The following is a 22,130-nucleotide window of genomic DNA, read 5'->3' as shown; positions in this document are numbered from 1 at the left end:
ATCTCTTTCACTATTACTTTTCAAATGCTTCAAACTATGAGTACTATTTACATTTTCAGTTACAAACATTAAATTTATACCGAAATAATAAACATATATTTGTAAATATATAGTAATGTAAATTTTATTAAAACAAATATAAAAGAGAAATATTTTTTGTAACATATTTCGGTGGAAATTAATAAAAAAAAATACAAAAACATTATTTACAATTCATAATAAGACTTTAAATTATAAAATAATGCTCTAAACCTAAATAACGATTCATTTTAAAGGGAGATCGCAGCATAGTTTAAATTATAAAGTCATGCAGTACTTATAAAATCACAAACTACGAACTAACATTATTATTTTGTGTATGTTTGTCATTCTGTAATTTGACCTATATTTAATAGTACATAGGCAATGTCATAAACAGCATTTTCAATGTGATAATTAATTAAGAAATTATTTTGTATACATTTGAATTTATAGGGGCGCTATTTTATATTCAATTTCATGCAACCGTCTAATGTAAAAAATTAAAATTGCTTGGTATATCAAAATAAATATTTGAAATTAGAGAATTCATGATTACGCTTTAAAATGATAAAAAAATATTTAGCAAGATTCAAAGGACGGATTCAAGGATTCTGGGAAAAATGTTCCAGACATGTTTTTTAAATTGCGAATGATTTTATACAAATTAAGATAGGTCATGTTTGAATGCACTTTTTACTCCAATTATACGAGATTATTAAATAAAATGAGTATAATTGCATCGAACCAATAATCTATAAATCAAAATGGCGTCGTAGATGGTTGCGCGTGAGTTGAATAATTATGTCTTAACCGAAACGGCGACCAGCGCCACACAAAAAAAAGTTATTTCATTTTAATTTGGGCTTACATAACTGTGACGTCAAATTAAGTATGTCAAAATATTGGTTTAAATAAAATTTATCCTTACACTCTATCAAATCTTTCAATAGATTTTTATCAACGTTTAGACAATGACAATATAACATTTAAACACAAAAATATTCTACTTATAATGTTTGCATTCAGCTCTTACATAAGAAAAATATCGTTTCGTAATTACGTATTAAATATTTATATACACATACTTCAACTATATGTTAAATAAATAATTTTAACCTAGCATCAGCATGTCAAAGCCGACTTCAGCCACTGAAACAAAAAACATATATTAAAAAAACCATCGATAAAGTTATTTTATATTTCATTTTCCATAAGCGGCATAACTGTATTTGTACAATGTGTACATTTATATCACGTTATATTGCATAGAATACACGATGCGATATATTATAATGGAGAATATGGACGAAACCTTGCCGGCACTAAATATAAAAAAAGCATAAAATAAAAAAGAAACGAAAATAAGGAAAGAATAAACAAAGATAGTAAAAACGAAGAAATACTATTTAGCCATTTGGCATGTTTATTAAACTTTTTTGACGAAAGAGTATACTTACTGTATTGTTTATGATTCAGTATCTATAATACCAATGTAGCAATAATTATCGTTAATGGTATCAATGAAAGGACTATAAAGAGATATATACGGAATACATACCGCACCACAAGAAAAGTTATAACATTTTATTTGACTATGGTTCAATTGCTTGTAAGTTACGGTACGATATATTGCTAGTGAAATATCGTGCGTTAGTTAGTCTCAATTCGAACAATACATACGAAACAAATGATTTTATACAATTATGAAAGTAAGAAAAAGCTTTTTAATGTATTTTTGTATTTAATTGCCGTCAACCTTGATTACTGTCATTTAATTTCGGAGAGTTATCGTTGAATTAGAATATAATATGAATAAGATAATAATAAGATAAGTATTAAGCAGCAAGAGTGTTAGCGAAAAGGTTAGTCACTGAGCTAATGTACCTACCTCAGCAAAAGTTAAATTAACTTTGTAAGTACTCGTAGAGCAGTTACTGTAGAACATATCTGAAATATGACATTATACATAAAGCATACTAATATTAATGATAGAGTTTAATTGCGAAGAGTAAGCATTTTATACATAGAGTTACACATATAATATAATCAATGGCACCCGCTTGCTAACCGATATTGTCTTTTAATATATCATGAAATGATCTGTATAGCAGATAAATATTGCAGCCTATCTTACATTACTTAAAATTAGATTGTTAAGTAACAGTCTCGCAGATGTTCCGGACATAAGGGTAAGTGTTTAAATTGCAATTATGATATTAATTTTTTTTTTTATTACCTTATAGGTAAACAAACAATAAGATAGACTTATGGGATATAAATATATAAAATTACATATAATCAACTAAGTTTCCTATGGTAATAAGACTAGCATTTATTTTTACATAAGAAAAAAAAGTGATATAACTTATTTAGGGTAAATTATTTTTTATAATTATTATCCTTTTTACCAATTAATAAAAACGGTGTGTGTCTATTTAAATAAAACTAATTATAACGGATGAATCGCGTATATTAATTATTTTTTAAACATCCCGACGTTTCGAGCACTTTGCAGTGTTCGTGGTCACGGGTAGACTAAGATGACATTTGTCTATTTGAAGAACAAAGGAAATATTATTAACAACTACCGCCAACGATTTCTCAATTGATGTCTTGAGTAACGTTCCGGTTGCACGCAGAAGGCACTAACTGTATCTTTAGGTCTTGCAGTCTGTTGGATTTGGGATTTTAAATTTTTAATAAGTGGATCCCAGGTGTTAGAAAGTCTCCAACCATCTTCTCTATTGAAGTTCGGATGTTTTTGAATTTCAATAGCCTCGCGTATCATTCTAGGAATGAATCTGTGTTCTCTAGCGAGGATCTGTGGTTTATCAAATCGGATAAAATGGTTAGGTTTATCCAGAGCATGTTCACAGACTGCAGACTTTGAAGAACGCCTATTTTTTTTTTTTTTTTTTTTTTTTTTTTTTTTTTTTTTTTTTTTTTTTTTTTGACATCTCCTATATGTTCCTGTGATGTCAAAAATAGGCGTTCTTCAAAGTCTGCAGTCTGTGAACATGCTCTGGATAAACCTAACCATTTTATCCGATTTGATAAACCACAGATCCTCGCTAGAGAACACAGATTCATTCCTAGAATGATACGCGAGGCTATTGAAATTCAAAAACATCCGAACTTCAATAGAGAAGATGGTTGGAGACTTTCTAACACCTGGGATCCACTTATTAAAAATTTAAAATCCCAAATCCAACAGACTGCAAGACCTAAAGATACAGTTAGTGCCTTCTGCGTGCAACCGGAACGTTACTCAAGACATCAATTGAGAAATCGTTGGCGGTAGTTGTTAATAATATTTCCTTTGTTCTTCAAATAGACAAATGTCATCTTAGTCTACCCGTGACCACGAACACTGCAAAGTGCTCGAAACGTCGGGATGTTTAAAAAATAATTAATATACGCGATTCATCCGTTATAATTAGTTTTATTTAAATGTGTAATAATCGCGAAAATTTAAGACAACATGGTGTGTGTCTAAGTTGTACTTACGTCGTTTTTTGTTAATTAGGTAATTGAGAAAATACGTTTGTTACATGTTATGTTTTTAAACTGTATGTTCGTATTAGTTTCTAAACTATCGCTTTTATGGTAAGTAGGCATTATTATACATGCGAGATCTCTAATATACTATATACAAAGCATTAGAAAGTATTTATTACAACTTAAAGATTCTTTGTAAAAATTGTAGTAACACTTCTTCGCCTTACCTACCAATATGTTTATTTTTTCTCGGTTTTTACCGGTATACTGATGTGCACGGGCCTAAGCCAGATGCACAACAGGGTTAGAAGTTACGGAGGTGGTTTGTGAAGCAGATTCTATGGGGTTCTCATATTATTATTATTTTCCGGGCATCCGAGATCTTTGATTTTAGAACCTAGTCCGGCTTTTCAACTTCTTTCCTTCATATTACAGGCAACACCGCTGTTACTAACAAATAATATGTAATAGCGTTCTTCGGTCAAATTTAGGGGAGTTAACGTGTTAAGTAATTATTTACTTAACAGGTATTATAGTCGTGTGTATGTTCAAGTATTTCAATATTATTACAGTTAATCTGTCGCAATTAATTTAAAATGGCAAATACATAAACAATAGCCAAAACGTTTGTATATTTTCAAAATAATCAAGGGAAACGGTACAATATAGCCATAATACAATTTTAAATGACTCGCCGAGGCATTTAAAGCTTTTTTTTGGTCTGAAATGTTTATTTAAGTTTAGTAGGCACCGTAAGGAGGCATTTACAAATTTTTACAGATGTAATGTAGGATGTATTATCAGAGCCTAAGATTTCGGTTTTATGTATGTATTTATTGATATATGTAAGTAAAAATAACTATTACAGGAATATTAATAAGTTGTTACTTTTATGACAAAGAAACTCTTTTGATTGATTTTATTATTCAATAATTCAGACAGTTCTTCTGAACTTTGGATAGTAGGAGTTCAAAAATCTCATTACGAGGGGTCTCTTTAAAATTAAGAAATAAATGTTTTTTAAGCAGTGGAGATCGCCAGAATACGGCTTGCATTCAGTGCTTGATATTTGTAATTGTGCCTTAATCCAGTCTATAATATATAATTATACCAGGATTTTCTGGTTTTATTAACGTTTTAAAATTCAATATTATTTATATAAGTTGCGGTTCGATATATTATTAGTTGGCAATACTGAATCTGACCTTGTAGAATTAAATATATTCAATTTAAAACACGTTTAGGTACTCCATATGTTCCAAACAAGGACTCGCAGTGTCACTAACAGTTCGAAGGAAGGAAGTTGTTAGAGCGGAACGTTGGCTAAGATTTTTTACCTAAAGTGGATTCCAGATATCAACACGGAACTAATAACATTAGTAGATAAACAAGGTCACCAACAATATTATACGTTTGTATTCGAAATTCGAATACGTGATAGTCGCAAAGAGGTTTTACTCGTGTCACGTGTAGTGAGATAAACACGCATTGTCTTTGTGTACAGATACTTACGAAAAGCTCTATGAAGAAGTACAACTGCTGAGACGAAATCCCCAAATCGAAGCATTCCATCTTTTCTCATATACTTGAGAACGAGAAGAGACAACGCTCTCTCCGGTATCACAAACCCGACGTCGCGTAATATGTCGCGAAATCTTTCGATTCTGAGTACACTCATTTTTTCCGGTGCGTGGGCCCGGAAGACAACCTGCCAATGTTTTAGGCTACAGATGAGGTCCTTGAAGTCAGATAGAGTTATGCGGCCGGAACCATCTTTCTGAATTAAGAGTCAAGGATAAAAATGACAAATGTTACTTATATTGATTTTACTAAAAATGATAAAAATATACATACTGTATGTACATTGTGTAAGGAAAGTATATTTTTTTAATAGGGTAATAATTTTTTTAAAAACCTAAATTAACAATAGTTCACTCTAATCACTAGTAATCACACTATAGTTCATATCAATTTCTGTTGTTGTAAAAATAGTAGGTCCTAATAGCTCCGTCTTAAGTAGCAAAAAAAGCTTGAGATTATAAAATATTTCTTTGGCGTAAATATGTTTTGTATTTTTTATAAAGGATACTTCCATTGACAAGACTATCTGTCTGCACGTTTCGATAGTGGCGCAGCTTTTGATGTAATCATTGGGCAAACATCTTTCAAGCAACTCTTGCAGTTCGAAGGCATTTATAGTTTTGTGCTCATCTGCCAACTGGAGGAATTGCGATTCGTACTGAGCAAAGCTAGCGGACTCTACGCCGGGAGGCGCCTTCAGTACAGCGGCCTTTAACATTTGTGGAGTGAAATCCAATACTCTCATTTTAAGTTGTTTTATTGAATACACTCGTAATGAAAAGTTAGCTTCCTGCCTCGGTTCAAAGGTAGTCGGGATCACTAAGTAGGCGCCCGCCTCTAGGTTACATCTAAAATTAAAATTAAACGCTAATTTTATATCAACACTGCGGTATTTCTTTTAGTAAATTAAATATTTTTATATATTCGCATTGCAAATGCAAAAGTTTATTTCGCGCTGCTATTTGCGTCGTAATTCTATTAAAATATTATACTTGTACAGACCTTTCGCTAACCTGCCGACTATTCGTGTATTGTGAGTTTATGGAACTTTTAGTTTTTTTGAAGAAAAGTGGAGAAGCTGTCTCGGTTAAAGATTTAGGGATCTTATAAATGCTGAAGCCTATAACTTTTGGTTCCATTATGCTGTGCTGGTTGAGCGATATGATGACGGTGTCCGGGTCACTTAGTACGATTTGTATTTGAGGATTCATATGAAATAAATCTGTAACAAACATTCATAAATTTCTTTAATCTTAAAATTGTATATTTTAATTTTAAACATATTTTAAGGTAGGTATAGTGAGACACACCTTAGATGTAGCATCGGCAAAATTCGTAAAACCGATCACATCCGAACTAAGTACGCTATCCAAATTTATCCATATTTATTCCTTATGTGAATATGATCTTTACACAAACGTAATAACTTGTAATATTATATGACCTAATATGACACGTCGATTTCACGAGGATCTATAGCGACGAAAAGCGTTGAATGGCGCGATAGGAATCTATTTCTATTGGTTGTGTAAATCGACAGTAATCAGTTTTATTGCCGATGCTACATCTAAGTTATGTCGTACTATAATTATGTTAGCTTTCCTAATTGTGTAGTCATAGTCGTGTGATGATCAGAATACTTCAAACTATTACTTACTAACGTGATTTCTACAGCCGCCTGCGGTGACGCCTTTCTTCCAGCGGCCCTGATGACTTTTCACTTGCCACTTCTGTTTGTCACTCAATGTAGTTTCCGCTTTACTCGTCTCCACGTCTAAATGCACCATTTCAACCCGTGAGAACATTGATGTGAAGTCGTTGTACAGCATCCAGAAGCCTTTCGTCGTTGACGTTAGCCGTTCACGTTCGTGGACTGGAATCGAACTCCAACTGGAATGAGATACGAAAATGACTATCGAGTCGTTTTAATCATACATACAATTATTTAAATTAATGTATCCTGCTTGGAAATCAACATTATTATTATAATTATTTTATTAATGATGAGAAATGGTACCTTGCGTGATCTAAAATAAAATGCGTGATATGTGTGTCTCCTGGTGCTAATGGCCTTGCTAATCTCACTAAATAAACTGGTCCGTCAATAGTTTCTATCTGAAAAGCAAAGTTTGTTTCTTTATTTCGTCATTAGATATTAACAATGAATTATTGGCATGTATAAGTATTTATAATTGACTAGTGAGTCTCCCGTGAAAAAATCGATTAAAAGTTTATTTAAAATATTTTTTTGGAATATCGAAACGTATGATTTGGTTTTTATTTCATTTCATTGGAAATATTTTCATTTTCAACGCTGAATGATTTTTCATGAAAAAATAAATGTTTTAAACGGAAAAGATACGGTTAAATTGTAAGTTTTCATAATGGCTAATATTTGATAATAATAATGACTTACCCTTTCGATATTGTAAAGTCTGTAATTCATGCCAGATTCTATGCTCTTGACTGAATGCGTAACCGCCTGCAAAATGTTTATAAATAATTCAAAGACTTATAAAAAAGTATTACTATTCTATTTTAAAATTTATTTAGAATATATATTTTTTACGTTTGGCAATCTATATGCTGTGACAACGCTTGTCGTTTTCATGAGATTGTGGAGAGCAGCGGCGTCAGTCAGGTCCGTAATGTTAAGGGATTCCGTGATGCCTCCTGTAAGATCTGCCAAGCCGTCCAAAAGGTTGCCGTATTTAAGTGCCTCATAAGATCCGTGCATTCTACAAATAATAAAAAAAATACAATTTATAGGAAATCATTATGCAATTCTATTGCGTATTGAGGTTAAAATTAATTACAAGTTTTAACGGAAATATGAAAGACCTGACTTACTCTAGTTATGTACTAATATGAAATATTACATATATTATCTATACTAATATTATAAATGTAACTATGTCTGTCTGTCTCTAGCTCTTTCGCGGACAAAGAACTAAATCGAATTTTAAGAAATTTGGAAGTGGACTTGTTATACCTAACACCTACAAATAGTAGGTATTAAATAAATTATAAAAGGTGAGTATCGGTAATTTTTAGAACTAGCGCGCACTGGTTACTTTTGTCACGGTGACTGTTTCGTCACTCTTGTCGAGTCCATGAATTTGTATGCAGGTGCGCGCACGTTACGACGTGACATTTGTGTCATCATCATATTCACGGACTTGACAAGAGTGACTAAACAGTGACCGTGACAAAAGTTACCAGTGCGCGCTAGTTCTTATAGTATTTTAGTAATTTATATATATTACGGAGGATTTTTTTACAAAGGAACTTGATGAGCATTAATAAAATAGTTTTATGAATTGAAACAAATGTATTAATCACATATTTTTAATTAAATATGTGCAGTAAAATCGAACTGCGTCATACGTATGTAACTAGGTATTTATTTAATTAATTTAAAATATTACCTTAATAATTTAATTTTTAATGAAAAATTAAATATTTAAAAAAGTAATTAATACTAACTTTGCATAAGCTTTTTCTAGTAGAGCCGGCCAGAGCTGTTCGGAATGACTGCAATGCATAAATGCCAGCTTGCCATGTACCGTCGGTAATCTATCATCTACCAGAACCTCTACCCACTGGCCGCACCACCAAAGACGAAATCTGTAATGTTCAAAATATATTTTAAAATTTATAACAAAAAATGCATTAAAACGTATTGCCGGGCTACTAATTGATCAGGCTGATGTTGACAGAGTCGCCAAAAGATTTTACCAATAGATAATTCAGGTATTCAGATATGCTCATGACAAGATCACTCTTGTTAGTAATTGATTTTAATATGTATAATAAAAAATATTTATTTTTAACTTATGATTTATTTACACTTTAATAAAACCTTATTTTAGAATAAGGTGCAATTTTAACATTTGCTACATGACTTGTGATGTGATTAGAATTTTTATATTTAAATAGTTTAATGATCACCACAAAGTTTATGGTATAAAAGGCGGACTTAATGTCTGAAGGTATTCTCCACCACTGCCACTCAACCTTTAGGTCAATCAGAAAAGCATGGATGGATGAAGGATTTTTTTATGTTTTTCTTAATACTTATTACCTTTATAATAATATGATACTAACCGAAAAACTCCAGCATAATTAGAGTCTATTCTCTGGTCAGCGGGTACGACTCTATAAAAAAGTCCTTTGCATAGATATAACACTCCGACGCACGAAAGCAGCCATTTGTCTCCTGCAAGAAAAGTTTGTAAACATTTTTATATTACCTACTAACGTACTCTAGAAACATTATTACTAAGTTTATTCGCCCAGCAAAGTTTTGAATATATAATTAGTTAACTCGCCACGTCTGAACATTTCTAATAATTTCAAAATCTCTTTATTAATTCTAAATGCTTGATTTCGCTCGTGAGTGGGAAGAGAGACTGCTGAGGTAGTCTAGCTGATTTTCACTTTCTGTAAACCTAGCAAAAAAACAAAATTCCATGATGACCAGTATATAAGTAGTTAAGACAGAATAATTATTGGGAGCATAGCTTTCTCAAATCGCACAGCTTAATCTAGACACACAAAGGAAAATATACTTTTCAATCAAATATCACAACTCTTAATAAATAAAATGTTTTAACCCGAAATGTATCAATAATGTACACTACAATATTACATAATCGCTTCAGAACCAGTACTTTATCGTAGTGTTATTTCATAGGATTTCTGATCCGATTGCATAATATTCTAGATTTCGCTCTAATGCCAAATTTTCTATTTTAATATTGTTATTACGTTGCAATAATCGCAGAGCATATCTTGATTTTGATATTTCCAACTATGGCTGATAAAGACACGCGTAATTACACTTAACACTAAATCATATTGATAGTTACTTTCACTTGCGCCACAGCTAACTTACAAGCTAAATATCAGTTTTATAATTCACTTCATTCAACATGGAAATAAAAAATACGATTACAATAATTAAGTACAAAATTATGAAAAAATGTCTTTTAATATTTATTGTTGGAGACCTACTTCGTGTACAATGTGGTTGAAATCAATAATCATTATTAAAAATTAGAGGATCGTCAATTTGTTTGGGATGTTTCGGGTTGTTGTCTTTGTTTTCTATTAGCAAATTTTGTAAAAAAGTTAACGCACAAAAGAGGAATAGACAGCTGTTTTGTCTTTGTCTATTTATATGTATACACATAAAAAAATTTGAATATCTGTTTGTAATATTAAAATAGACCTTCTTTTACTCAATGTATATGTATCTATACACGGTATATATCCCAAAATAACATCTTTTTACAATTTTTTGTATTTTTATTTTTGTCTGTCATTTTGTTCCGTCTAATCTCAGGAACGGCTAGACCGATTTTGACGGGACTTTCACTATGGATAACTGATATAATTAGGAGTAACTTTGACTACAATAATATTTCTTTTAGTTAAAATTCAAACGCGTACAAGGTCGCGGGCACAGCTAGTCTATATTAGAGCTAGAATATATTAAGCCAGCGTGTTGTTATCTCGTTATTTATTAACTTACCAAGTCTGCCGGTCACAACGTCGAAAGTATCGCTGCTGTCGAGAATAAACTTGGGGTTCGCGTACAATTCCTGTGAACAATTTCGAAATCCGTTAAACAAGCAACTTGGTAAGATTTCGGTAGGCATTTCCAAACTTGTGTTGAAATCTAATAACGCCTCCTTCAAAATTTCGCCTTAAGTTAGGCTATAAATATGTATTTAAATAAATGAATAAGAATATGGGCAAATAGATTGATTGTAATAAATACATTTACATTGGTTAAAAATACTATGAGAATTAAATACACGATACAGCCAAATATTTTTTTACTAACAAATATTTTTTATTAAGATCCCTGATAAGCATTTTTACAGTTACAGATTACAGGATACCGTCTTCTTCCGAACGTCAAATTACTCATGACTAAATAAGACTTATTCGCTTGCTATACGAGATTTATTAAAAATACGATATAGGTATATGCATTCATTTAAACTTATTAATATTATAATTGCAAAACAAGTTTGGTTAATAAGCTATCCTAATATATTTTGGTTGATACTTTATATTAACAAATATACAATGAAATATAAGTAAATAGTAATAAACATCTAACTTTACAAAGTCCATTCTATAAGCAAGCTAGTCTTAGTGCAATAAAGCTTGAATCCATAAAATTAATACTAAATCACCGCTCGTAATTGTAGTATTATCTTACCAATTTAATAGGCGTGTAAAGGTAATGCGGCATTTTATCTGCATTGAAGAAATAAAATGATAAATGAAATGTTATTACCTGTTAATACTTACTAATATGTGTGAGCCACACCCCCCTACACTACTTTTTCAGGCAGACAGAAATACAACGTATTCATTACATACAAGTGTTCCGGTATTTTTTGTACAGTACATTTCGGTTTGAATGGTGGTCCAGTATAACGACAGGATTTACAGATTACAGATTTACCCTAGATTACTGTATATTCCAAAATATAAAAAAATATTTATAATATTATTTTATAATCGAAACTAAGTTTTTAACGAAGCTTGGCAAATAAAACATTTAGGCTAACATAAAGAAAAAAAAACAAATGTAAATTTGTACGATATAAATTTATAATAAAAGATACGGAAAACTTGTCTATGGTGTCAACTATAACAATGAATAAAAACGATATTTTTGTTTATTTTACCCTAAATTTATGTAAAGTTTTTCTATAATTATAAAATCATTCAATAATCATCAAATCACGTTCATCCGCAAGCCGTGACGGCCCCTTTTTTCTGGATCAATTTATAGAAGAGATTGTAATAGACAATTTACATTTATAGAATGTGATAAATGACATTATGGTATCGATACATAAAGTAGCGTTTTAATTAACATTTAGTATACAAAACCGCTGCACAACATCATTGCACATATGTGTAGGTGGCTGACGACCTTGTTGGGCAGGTAATAACATTATACTTCTACCTAAGCCGTTTGTTATATATTGATGTTCTCAGCCTGAGAAACGTTGAAGTGTGTCACAAGTCGGTAACGGGTTGCTCAATTATCTCTAGTAAATATTCCTTATTATGTTGTAAGCAAATTTGTAATATAACGAATCGACTTTATGGACTACTTAACATTATCGTATTAACGATTCAAAAAGTTAAATTGATTTCGTCGAAATTTTAAGGAATAAATAATACTCGCTAATATGTCTGGCCGTGAGAGCCTAGATGGCCCAGTGGTTAGAACCAGTTCAAAACCAGGCAAGCACCACTTAATATTTATGTGCCTAATTTGTGTTTTCATTTCGTGCTTGGCGCTAACGGAAAATGTCGTGAGGGAGGGAACCTTTATGTGTTTAATTTCAAAGAAATTCTATCGCATATATATTCGTGTATGTATATGTGAATAAGTAACCAATCTCCTTTGGAACAGTGGTGGACTAGATTTCAAAACTTATTCTCAATGAAGAGGAGCTAACAGTTAGGAATTTGCAGGTTGCTGTTTGATAACACAGTTTTAATAAATGAACTATTTATAAATTTCCGATCTTTAATACCAGTCTTTTTTATTTTATTTCGTAAGTCTGGCGATCCTCGTCAGGATTAAGACAAAATAAAATTATTGCAATGTCAAGTCAATAGCACTTGTGTCGATTTTAACTTCATTAGACGTGTCGAATAAAAAATGATATTAAAATAAAATAAAAATTGAAAACCTTGAGAGATTCTGTTACAAAGATACATTATTAAGCTAATTTTAGTTTAAATTTAATTACATTTTTAGATCGCGTTCTTTATGTCGAAACTTCGTATAGTTACGTTACATTTCATTCGAGTGGTACTCGATAATAAGCTTTTAGCTCAGATCGTGAGTATTTATTATGTAGTAAGTAAGGTAAGTATATTCTTATTGGTTCTGTAAGTTGATAAAATATAAATAATCAGTTGTGGTTTTTCCTGAAACTTAATATAAAATATACATCGCTTTGAGGCTTTGAGTTGTGTTGTGATCTTCAGTAGTATTTATAATTATGAACATGTATTTATTGTTAGTGAAGGTATCTTAAGATTTTAACGCATTCGTATTCCGTATTAAATATGTTTTATCGTAAATGATGTTATAATTTAATGTTACGCTTGTAATATTTTATTAATACACGATAAATTAAATAAATCCAGGATAATAGGGTGCCTAACATCAGGGCATCGCACCCTAAACTCTTGGGCTCTAGATGCTCCCCTAAATTGTCTCAAAAAATGTTTTTCGCAGATTGCCAGGATAGCGAGAATATATACGTAACTGAGAAGTGGTTGTAGCAGTTACAATTTCATAAAAGTTTCCTAATGCTTAACTTCTGCCTGTTGAAGGCACGGCAATAATTTTTTGTTTGGGTAAATCATCGGCTACAAGCTTATTAAATCTTTCTTTCTAATTCTTCTTATTCAATCTTACTAAAAAATTAAATAAAATAGCTTAGTTCAGAAATGATGATAATTGCCAAAACAAAATTATAATGATCGATGTTTACATAAAATCTCGTTCAACGACTACAAGAAGCTTTTTCGGGAGACCTTGCATTAACAATTATACAACTCCTTAGACAATATTCCAATTAATAAAAAGGTATCAGACTAGCTGTGCCCGCGACCTGGTACGCGTTTGAATTTCACAAAAAAATATTGTAACCAGTGAAAGTCCCATCTAAATCGGTCAAGCCGTTCCAGAAATTAGCCTGAATGAACAGACAGACAGACAGACAAAAATTGTAAAAAAATGTTACTGGATAACGGTAATACCCCTGTCCGTCTCAAAGTGCTCTTTCCATTTCTAAAACGTGTCAGGAATCGTTGATACGTTTTTGTATGTTGTTTGATATAAATAACAATATTTTGAGCATATCCGTTACTTTCGCATTTTTTCTATTATTCAGTTTCATTGATAAGAAAATTGTTGTGTCATTAACATCCGTTTTCGTGAGTAATTAAATATAAATAATTCATAGAGTCAAAATATATGCTGAATTAAGAATTTTTGTTTTTTTTTTTAACGAAATTTTTGTTTGAAGGCGAAAGGAATGTTTTCGCTTCTTCGTTTGCGGAAATGTTGGATATGTAGATATACATGTAAATAGTATCGTAGATGAATATGGTTCTACTTAAGCCCTTGGGAACTAAACAATCATTGTGCTCGGGTTTATTCAAATCCACAGTCCGACTTTCTCAGGCAATTTTATTTTAACAGATAAAAAAATATTATGCGTGGTATAGATAATTAAACATAACAAATCATGTATTTCATGAAAAGGCTGTGTCAGATTTATGATATATATTTTTATAAATATTTTCTATATACATATTAACAATTGATCAATCTTTTTTATAAAACATACGCACAAAGATTCATATATATATATATATATTAAATATTGTTAGTATAAGGTATATAAAAAGAAAATCGTTTCAAAAAAGCACCAAGTACCATTCATCCAAATTCTTGAGAAGTTATTCTGTATTTACGATTTGTTTATGAATATACATGAAAAGAAAGGTGAAAGTAATCAAGTGGGCAGTGACCTACATAATATGACATGTTTGTGGACATTAGCATACCTTTCGGACCGTATCTAAGAACAGCCAGTAAAACGTGAGCACATGGGAGAGTGTTTAATATTTGTTTAAATATATTAACTTTAAGTGATGTTCAATTGTCGAAACGTTAATTGTTTTAAAATGTTTTGTTAAAATTTTCACGTCGACGCTGTAATTCGCGAAACGAATTCTTCATTGCTAATTTATGTAGACAATAATTTCGTTAATTGATTGAAGCATTAATATAGTTGTATTATAGTATTGATTTTTAACGTAACAGGAGGTTTTGAGTTTGTGTTAACTTGACGTATAATGTACAAATACAAGAGTCATCCACCGCGCTCTTAGGTGGTACCCTTTGCTTATCTTACAAAAACGTAACTGCTTAAAAAAAAAACATTCCATAGAAGTGTTGTTCGGATTTTTATAGATGTATCTCAGAATTATACTACCGTGTAATTGATTAAACAACCAAGTGTAATCGAAGTCGCGGTTCAAGGCATAGAAAGCAGGCACGCCGACCATTGCGCTAGTTTACAGTGTAGTTGATTTAAAGTCACACATTTACTTACTTTAGCTCGTTTCCATTCAAAGGTGAAAGGCGGGACTTGATGGTAGAATACAGAAGGCTGTACCGCTGGGAAGTCTGGATCTTCCCACAATTCACGCCGTTGAAGGCAACCTGCCTTGATTCGCTCGTAGTCCGTCATCCTAAGTAATATCAGAGACATGAATATTGGACAAACTATATGAACATTTTTGTTTACTGTTGGTATTCCATGAAAAAACCTTATATATTAATTTTTCTCATAGCTTTTGACGATAAATATGTAGATTCCTAAAATAAAACTCAAAAGCGATTTGAAATTCTTCATAAATAACTATTATATTAAAAAATCTGACGTTTAGTTAATTATTAGGTAATACTGACTACCTCTCCCGGCATCAATCGGATACAATACATATCTATATACCTACATCGTACAAAATAAAAAAAAAGAAATATTCTTCGTATTATGCATATAAAATTTATTCTTGAATCAATCTGCTTATTGATGAAAACTGTATAATTTAACTGTAAAATCATTTGTTAAACTACAAATCTAAGCGTTTAGATTTGTATGTATTGTATTTGATTTACATACATTGTTTTATACTACGTAGAGATTATAATTATTACATAGTATAAAACAAAGTCACTTGCTGCTATCTGTCCCTATGCTTAGATCTTTAAAATTACGCAACGGATTTTGATGCAATTTTTTTTAGTAGATAGTGTGATTCGAGAGGAAGGTTTTTGTATATAATACATGGACTATATAGTAAAGAAAGACTGATATAATTTGGAAAGTTTCTAATGTGATATTCTAAATAAACAAGTTCTGTAGTATATTTAGTATCAGTATTGAACCCGTGAGAAACCGGTGCGGGTGGGTCGCTAGTTAGTAATAAAACAAACATACAATAGAGTAATATAAGACAATATTTATTGCTTTGTAAAAGGCAACATCAAAGTAATATATGTGTATAATAAATATATAGGATTTTTTTGTTTCGGAACTCGATTTCACAAATACGGAAATGGTGTAAAACAAAAGATATCTACTTATACACACGAAAGGCAATGGTAGCATATTTGGAATGCTGGACTATAAAGACAAGTTCTGCAAGAGCGTGGGCGGGAGTCGATATTATATGTAAATAAAAGGTTGGGGAAAAAGTTTCTTCGCATTTTATATGAAAATTCAAAAAGTTTTTTTTATAGTTTATTTACATTTGACTAAAGTATATAGGTGCCATTTTGTTCCATAACTTTTTGCCATCTTGTTGGTAGTGACATCATCCCATTGCTGAAAAAATTTTGGGGCTTCTGGTCGAAAAACTGCGACAAGTGGTTTTGGCAGTCTTCTCGTGATGTTAACCTGACACTGCCTAATGAATTCTGCAGAGTCCGAAACAGATGAAAATCTGAAGGTGCAAGGTCAGGACTATACGGCGGATGCATTAATACCTCCCAGCCAAACTCTCGTAATTTTTGTTGAGTGGCTAAAGATGTGTGAGGTCTAGCGTTGTCATGGTGAAAAACCACACCCCTTCTGTTGATCAATTCTGGCCGCTTTCTCTCAATTTCTTGCTTCAATCTCATCAATTGTTCGCAATACAATTCTGAATCGATGGTCCTGCCGGGCGGTAACAGCTCATAATGAATGATGCCCTTCCAATCCCACCATACACACAGCATTACCTTGTTGCGAGTTAATCCGGGTTTTGCCACAGTCTGTGAAGCTTGACCGGCCTTTGACCACGATCTTTTTCGCACGTTCTTGTCGTATGTGATCCACTTTTCATCACCAGTTATCAGCTTCTTCAAAAATGGTTCGGTTTAATTACGTCGTAATAAAGAATCACAAATGAGTACACGGTTCATTAGGTTTCTTTCAGTGAGTTCATGAGGCACCCATATATCGAGCTTTTTTGTGTACCCAGCTTTATTCAAATGAGTCAAAACCGTTTTGTGGTCAATTGCCAGTTCTTCAGCTACATCGTAACTACTAATATGCCGATCTTGCTCCACTTTTTCAAAAATGGCATCAATTTTGTCCGTAACAGGGCGACCAGAGCGAGATGCATCTTTGATATCAAAATTTCCGGCTTGAAAACGCTTAAACCAAACTTGCGCTACTCTCACAGATACTGCATTAGGTCCATAAACATCACAAATTTTTTTCGCGGCTTGAGTTGCATTTTTACCTTTTTTATAGTAAAATTTTAAAATGTATCGAATTTCTTCTTTAGATTCACTCATTTTAACAACAACAAAAACAAATGAAAATCACCCAAATTCCTAATTTGAATTTGGAAGTGCGTTCTTTAAAATTAAAACTTTTTAATGATACCAAAACCAGCCAGATACAAATGGTATAGCCAAAGAGATTTTATTACAAGTTCACACATACTATATGCGAAAAGACTTTTTCCCCAACCTAATATGTACTATTATGTAACAAAGTTTAAGAATTGACATTTTCAATAAAATAAAACAGTAAGAAGTCAATTTGACCACATATGGACTATGAATTATGGAAGGTTTAATGACATGCATTTTGTTTGTAGAAAATTATGTGTACAAACATAATTAACTAAAATCAATATTGAGAAGACTATCGTGTCTAAACATACGATCTTCATATGTTTGATGTCCTATTGCATATTTATAGCCAAAAATAATTGACGATACATAGATTGCTTGAACGGTTTAAACTTGTGTTACAAATAGAAGAAATATTGTATTGTCTATACATGACGTCGTTTTTTTTTTTAAATTATATTAGGCATGCATGTGTGGCAATTTTACTTAATTTTTTTTACAAACATTTATCTGATGCAATTCGCGCTTTAATTATTTAACGTGATAGTACTAAGACAGATCTTCATTCAAGTATCAACAGCACAATACAATGCCGACACTTTTAACTGTTTTGGAACAGTCATTTAATTATTATTAAAAACAAATGATGAATGTGTTATGTTCATTTGGTTTAGTACGAATTTATCTATATATAAACGCTACTCACTTTGGTCGGTACCTTACTGGCTTTATAAGCCTGAAAACCTAACTGTTTCCTTTTCAGGTTATTTTAATTTCAAATATTGATATAGTGAACTATTTTAATATATTTCACTCATATTTGTCATTTTAACCATATACCATTGGCTTTTATAAGATACGATTGATTGTATTCGATGAAGAAACACTTTTTGCTTCTATTATAAAATGGAACAATTGACGGTATTTTCATTGAACGAAGGAGAAAACTTGAATTGTGTTCAACGTTGACATACCTTATGTTCTCTTAATTAATTGAGCCTAGGAGAAATCGCGTGACTTAGAACTTAGGACTCGTATCACTCTGATGCACGGTGAACACGGTAAATAATATATGCGCACTCAGGGCATGACTTACCAGCGCCACAATTCACTATAAATCTACGAAAACGTTAAATAAAATCTCCATATTCGGTCGAAATTAGCATTAAATATATAAAATATTCAAAACTAATTTTTTTGCGAATTTCTTAAAAGGTGAATAATTCATTTTTAGTTTTCTCAATAATTACAAAACGTTGTCTCATTTTCTTATAATATAACTTATCAGCAGCATAACTAAACAAATACTGTTAAAAATATCAAAACTACAACATGGGTACATACTTAAAAGATTAAACGGCGAACAATTATCTTCATAGAATTAATTTGCTCTATTATTTTATTATAATTGAAACACTGGCGATATGTGATATAGGTTTATATTGTTAACACCGAACAATGCATTCTATGAATAATGTTATTGTTCATACTTTATCAATAACGCTTCGAAATCTTCTACATGGTTTGAATTATATTGTATATTAAAATTCCAATTAGTATTGATAAAGATTGGCGACCAGTTTGCACGAATGTGTGCAATCTATAACGAAAGGTCGGTTATAGGTTTGTCTAGGAGCTGACAACTAGTTTGTCAACAAAAACCTGATTAAAAAAGAAAGTTAGCGGATCGTTATACGAGAGAAGTATTAACAAAATTAATGATGTCTCTTTAGCGTAAATGATATCGTAATTGATGTGTTACGTTCATAATAAAATTATTGAATTTTTTTATATCGCAGAACATTTTTAAAACATATTGTAGTTTTGTAATTATGTTTACTAAAATCATAAATAAATATTTATTGATATTATCGACTATTTTTATATTTTTTAATATAACTAGTATGGAATTAAGCTACATACAAACGCATAACATCAAATGGAACAAGACAGAACGACCTACTTGTTCAACTCTCCACTAAGCGTCGGTATGTGGAAATCTATGGCGTCAATAAATATAACTACGCACAAATGAAGGAAATTTATACTCACAAACAGTAGAAAAATAATTGTTATTGATTTGTAAAAAGGTTTTATATATTCCAAATTATTTTCATATTTTGTGTTTCGAATGTCAGTCGGATCAAACAATCTTTAATGGAAATAATACTGGACAAACTTGCTATTAAATTGATTATTACGAAGAAACTAGATTTGCTTGAATGATTGAATTTATATTCAGTTCAGTAAACATTTGTTCGCAGCTGTTAAATTTAAATAATTTATAAGTAATAACACAGAATTAAACATCATTAGGCTATAAGTTGATATATATTGCATTCTGTAAGGTATTATTTACACAAAAGTATGAAATAAAATGTTAGTTCTTGGTAAGTATTCGCAAGCTTCTCAAACTGAACACGTGCTTGGAAATATTAAAGGTTAACCTTGGCACAGAGCACAAACACTTCGCATATCGAATTAAATATTATTATATAAAAGACAGCAGTTTTAATAATTTCAATTGTTTCTTGATCGTTAAAAATCTTTCACAAAGCTTACCAAATCTCAGTAACCTTATTTTTTATAAATATTTTTTAATTACAAATTATTATTATGAAATAATTACGTTTTAATTAGTTTGTAATTAAAATTTCAGTAAATGTTTGTGAAATCGATGAATATTTGAAAAAATACTGTATTATGATTATAAACATACCTCATAAATATAATCTAATATGAAATAAGTTAAAAAATCAATTATAATCAAGTTGAAAAATCTTTTTCGTGTTAAAAAGTAAATGACGTAAAAAGATGTCCCATGAGTTAATTATAATTAATTTCTCTACTTGGAAAAGCGTAATAACTAATAAGTTATGCTCCAAAAATTACTATGTAATTATATATATATGTTCAAGAGAAAACTTCACTTTTTAATACATAACTTCTACATAATTGTTCATGACGATTAAATTAATGTCACACTTTAATTGTTTAGAGGTTTTATGTATGAATGTATTTGGACATTTCGTTGTTATGTATAATAATGTGTTGTATCTTTTATAGATTCAATAGAAGTCGCTTTTTGGACGTAATACTCAATGTAAACAATCTGTGTTTTTTATTTATCTGTTTTAGTTTCAAAGACTTAAACTTATACCATCAACTTTATGAAATCATTTATTTGTAATTATTACAGTGCGTTAGTTTATGATTTTCACGAAAATCTTAAAAATCTAAAACAAAAGTAGATGATTAAAGCTATGAACCAGTGGCGCCCAGACAAAAAATACGGAGTTATAAAGTGGTCCACTGCTCAGCTACTTCGTGAATAAATTCTATTATGAAAAGACTGATTTGATATGTTTACAAAATAAGAATTTTCATTAAATAATTATTATGTCACTTACCTTAGTTTATATTAAACATTGTCTAATACACTGCCACTATACAAGGTAAAGGCACTCACGCGCACGTCACACCGTCGGGAGGTAACTGGTTTCCCGCTGAACTTCTCGAAAGAGCTCCCCCCTCCCACCAGTAAGGTTGTGAGTGATTAAGTAAGAGAGCGGAAAATAAAACTTTATTAGATTATAAGAAATTGCTATTAATGCTTTACTACGAGATTCATAATTTATTTTTTCACTTATTACAATTATCAAATAAACTTTTATATTAATCATTGTGATACCAGTTGATAAAAAATATATATAACAATAAAAATGTATTATAATTAAAAAAAAAGATAATTCAGAACTGTTTTGAATTAATAAATATGAAATATGCAATTTCATATCAGAGCAATGAGATCAATAAACGCTCCCGCTTTCACTGCGCCTAATTAAGTATCGCGAAGTACTGGCGTTAGTTCTTCTGTACTGCGGTTCAAGAGACAAAAGGCTTCGGCACCGGTTGTTTCGGTCAACCCTTTAACTTTCTCGATCGCTATTGTATCTCCAGAATAATAGCTGCCTTACATAATGGCACATGCATACACCATACAGATCAAAATGCTTTGACCGTTGTGTAATTAATAGGTACGTTGATTCGTTTTTAGTCAGTTTACTTTGGTCGTAGATACGAAATAATATTACAAGTTAAATTATTTAGTTTAACTATCTATACTATTTTATTTATCGATTTAGGTTTAATCGATATTATTTCCTAAAATAGTTTTAGACCATGGAAAAATATTTTTATTTTCTTAAATACAAAATTTGCGTAGTCTTTCATGATTATATATACGTATGTAAAATTTCATAAACGACATTAACAGATATTATTTACAATAAATAATTTTACAGTCAACTGTGTATACCTACGTATTCAAATTCGGCTTTTGCCTATCAAAACGGCGAAAAAAGACAAGAAACATGTTAGAAAAATATGTCTAAATTAGAAAGGTTCGTGAGACGATGGGCGATTGATGCTCCACTTGACTGTGTATAATTTACACATGACTTAGTTAATTAATGACGTATTTTATATTTCATATCATAAAGGTATGCGTACTGGGCCACGTTATGTTAAGTCATTACCATCAACAAATCCTTGT

At 31.0% G+C, this 22,130-nt stretch overlaps 1 protein-coding gene across 2 annotated transcripts; it reads right to left on the bottom strand.

Annotated features, from left to right (window-relative positions):
- Positions 1 to 29: 29 nt before the first annotated feature.
- Positions 30 to 21,082, bottom strand: LOC124543284 (calpain-C). 2 transcript variants are annotated; one of them, XM_047121444.1, is made up of 14 exons: positions 20,986 to 21,082; positions 15,279 to 15,417; positions 10,637 to 10,706; positions 9,208 to 9,319; positions 8,587 to 8,727; positions 7,670 to 7,838; positions 7,517 to 7,582; positions 7,118 to 7,215; positions 6,758 to 6,990; positions 6,103 to 6,322; positions 5,609 to 5,948; positions 5,032 to 5,296; positions 1,910 to 1,968; positions 30 to 1,170 (listed from the first exon to the last, which is right to left on the bottom strand). In XM_047121444.1, the coding sequence occupies exons 2-14, from the start codon at positions 15,414 to 15,416 to the stop codon at positions 1,144 to 1,146; spliced, it is 1,938 nt and encodes a 645-aa protein (XP_046977400.1). In that variant the 5' UTR covers position 15,417; positions 20,986 to 21,082; the 3' UTR covers positions 30 to 1,143. The 2 variants fall into 2 exon arrangements, with proteins under 2 accessions (XP_046977400.1, XP_046977401.1); XM_047121445.1 differs by lacking the exon at positions 1,910 to 1,968 and having other exon boundaries at positions 31 to 1,170; positions 20,986 to 21,065.
- Positions 21,083 to 22,130: the final 1,048 nt, after the last annotated feature.

This window comes from Vanessa cardui, chromosome Z, assembly GCF_905220365.1.
Source record: "Vanessa cardui chromosome Z, ilVanCard2.1, whole genome shotgun sequence".
In the NCBI taxonomy this organism is placed as follows: domain Eukaryota; kingdom Metazoa; phylum Arthropoda; class Insecta; order Lepidoptera; family Nymphalidae; genus Vanessa; species Vanessa cardui.
Note: the sequence above shows the minus strand (reverse complement) of the source record. Positions and strands in the feature narration are given on the sequence as shown.

Excerpts from the sequence above, each read along its gene's own strand:
- LOC124543284 (XM_047121444.1), bottom strand. The coding sequence starts at position 15,416 with ATGACGGACTACGAGCGAATCAAGGCAGGTTGCCTTCAACGGCGTGAA. Across the intron at positions 8,728-9,207 it reads AATTATGCTGGAGTTTTTCG|ATTTCGTCTTTGGTGGTGCG; the intron begins GTTAGTATCATA and ends TGAACATTACAG. Across the intron at positions 5,297-5,608 it reads AGATAGTCTTGTCAATGGAA|AAAGATGGTTCCGGCCGCAT; the intron begins GTATCCTTTATA and ends CTCTTAATTCAG.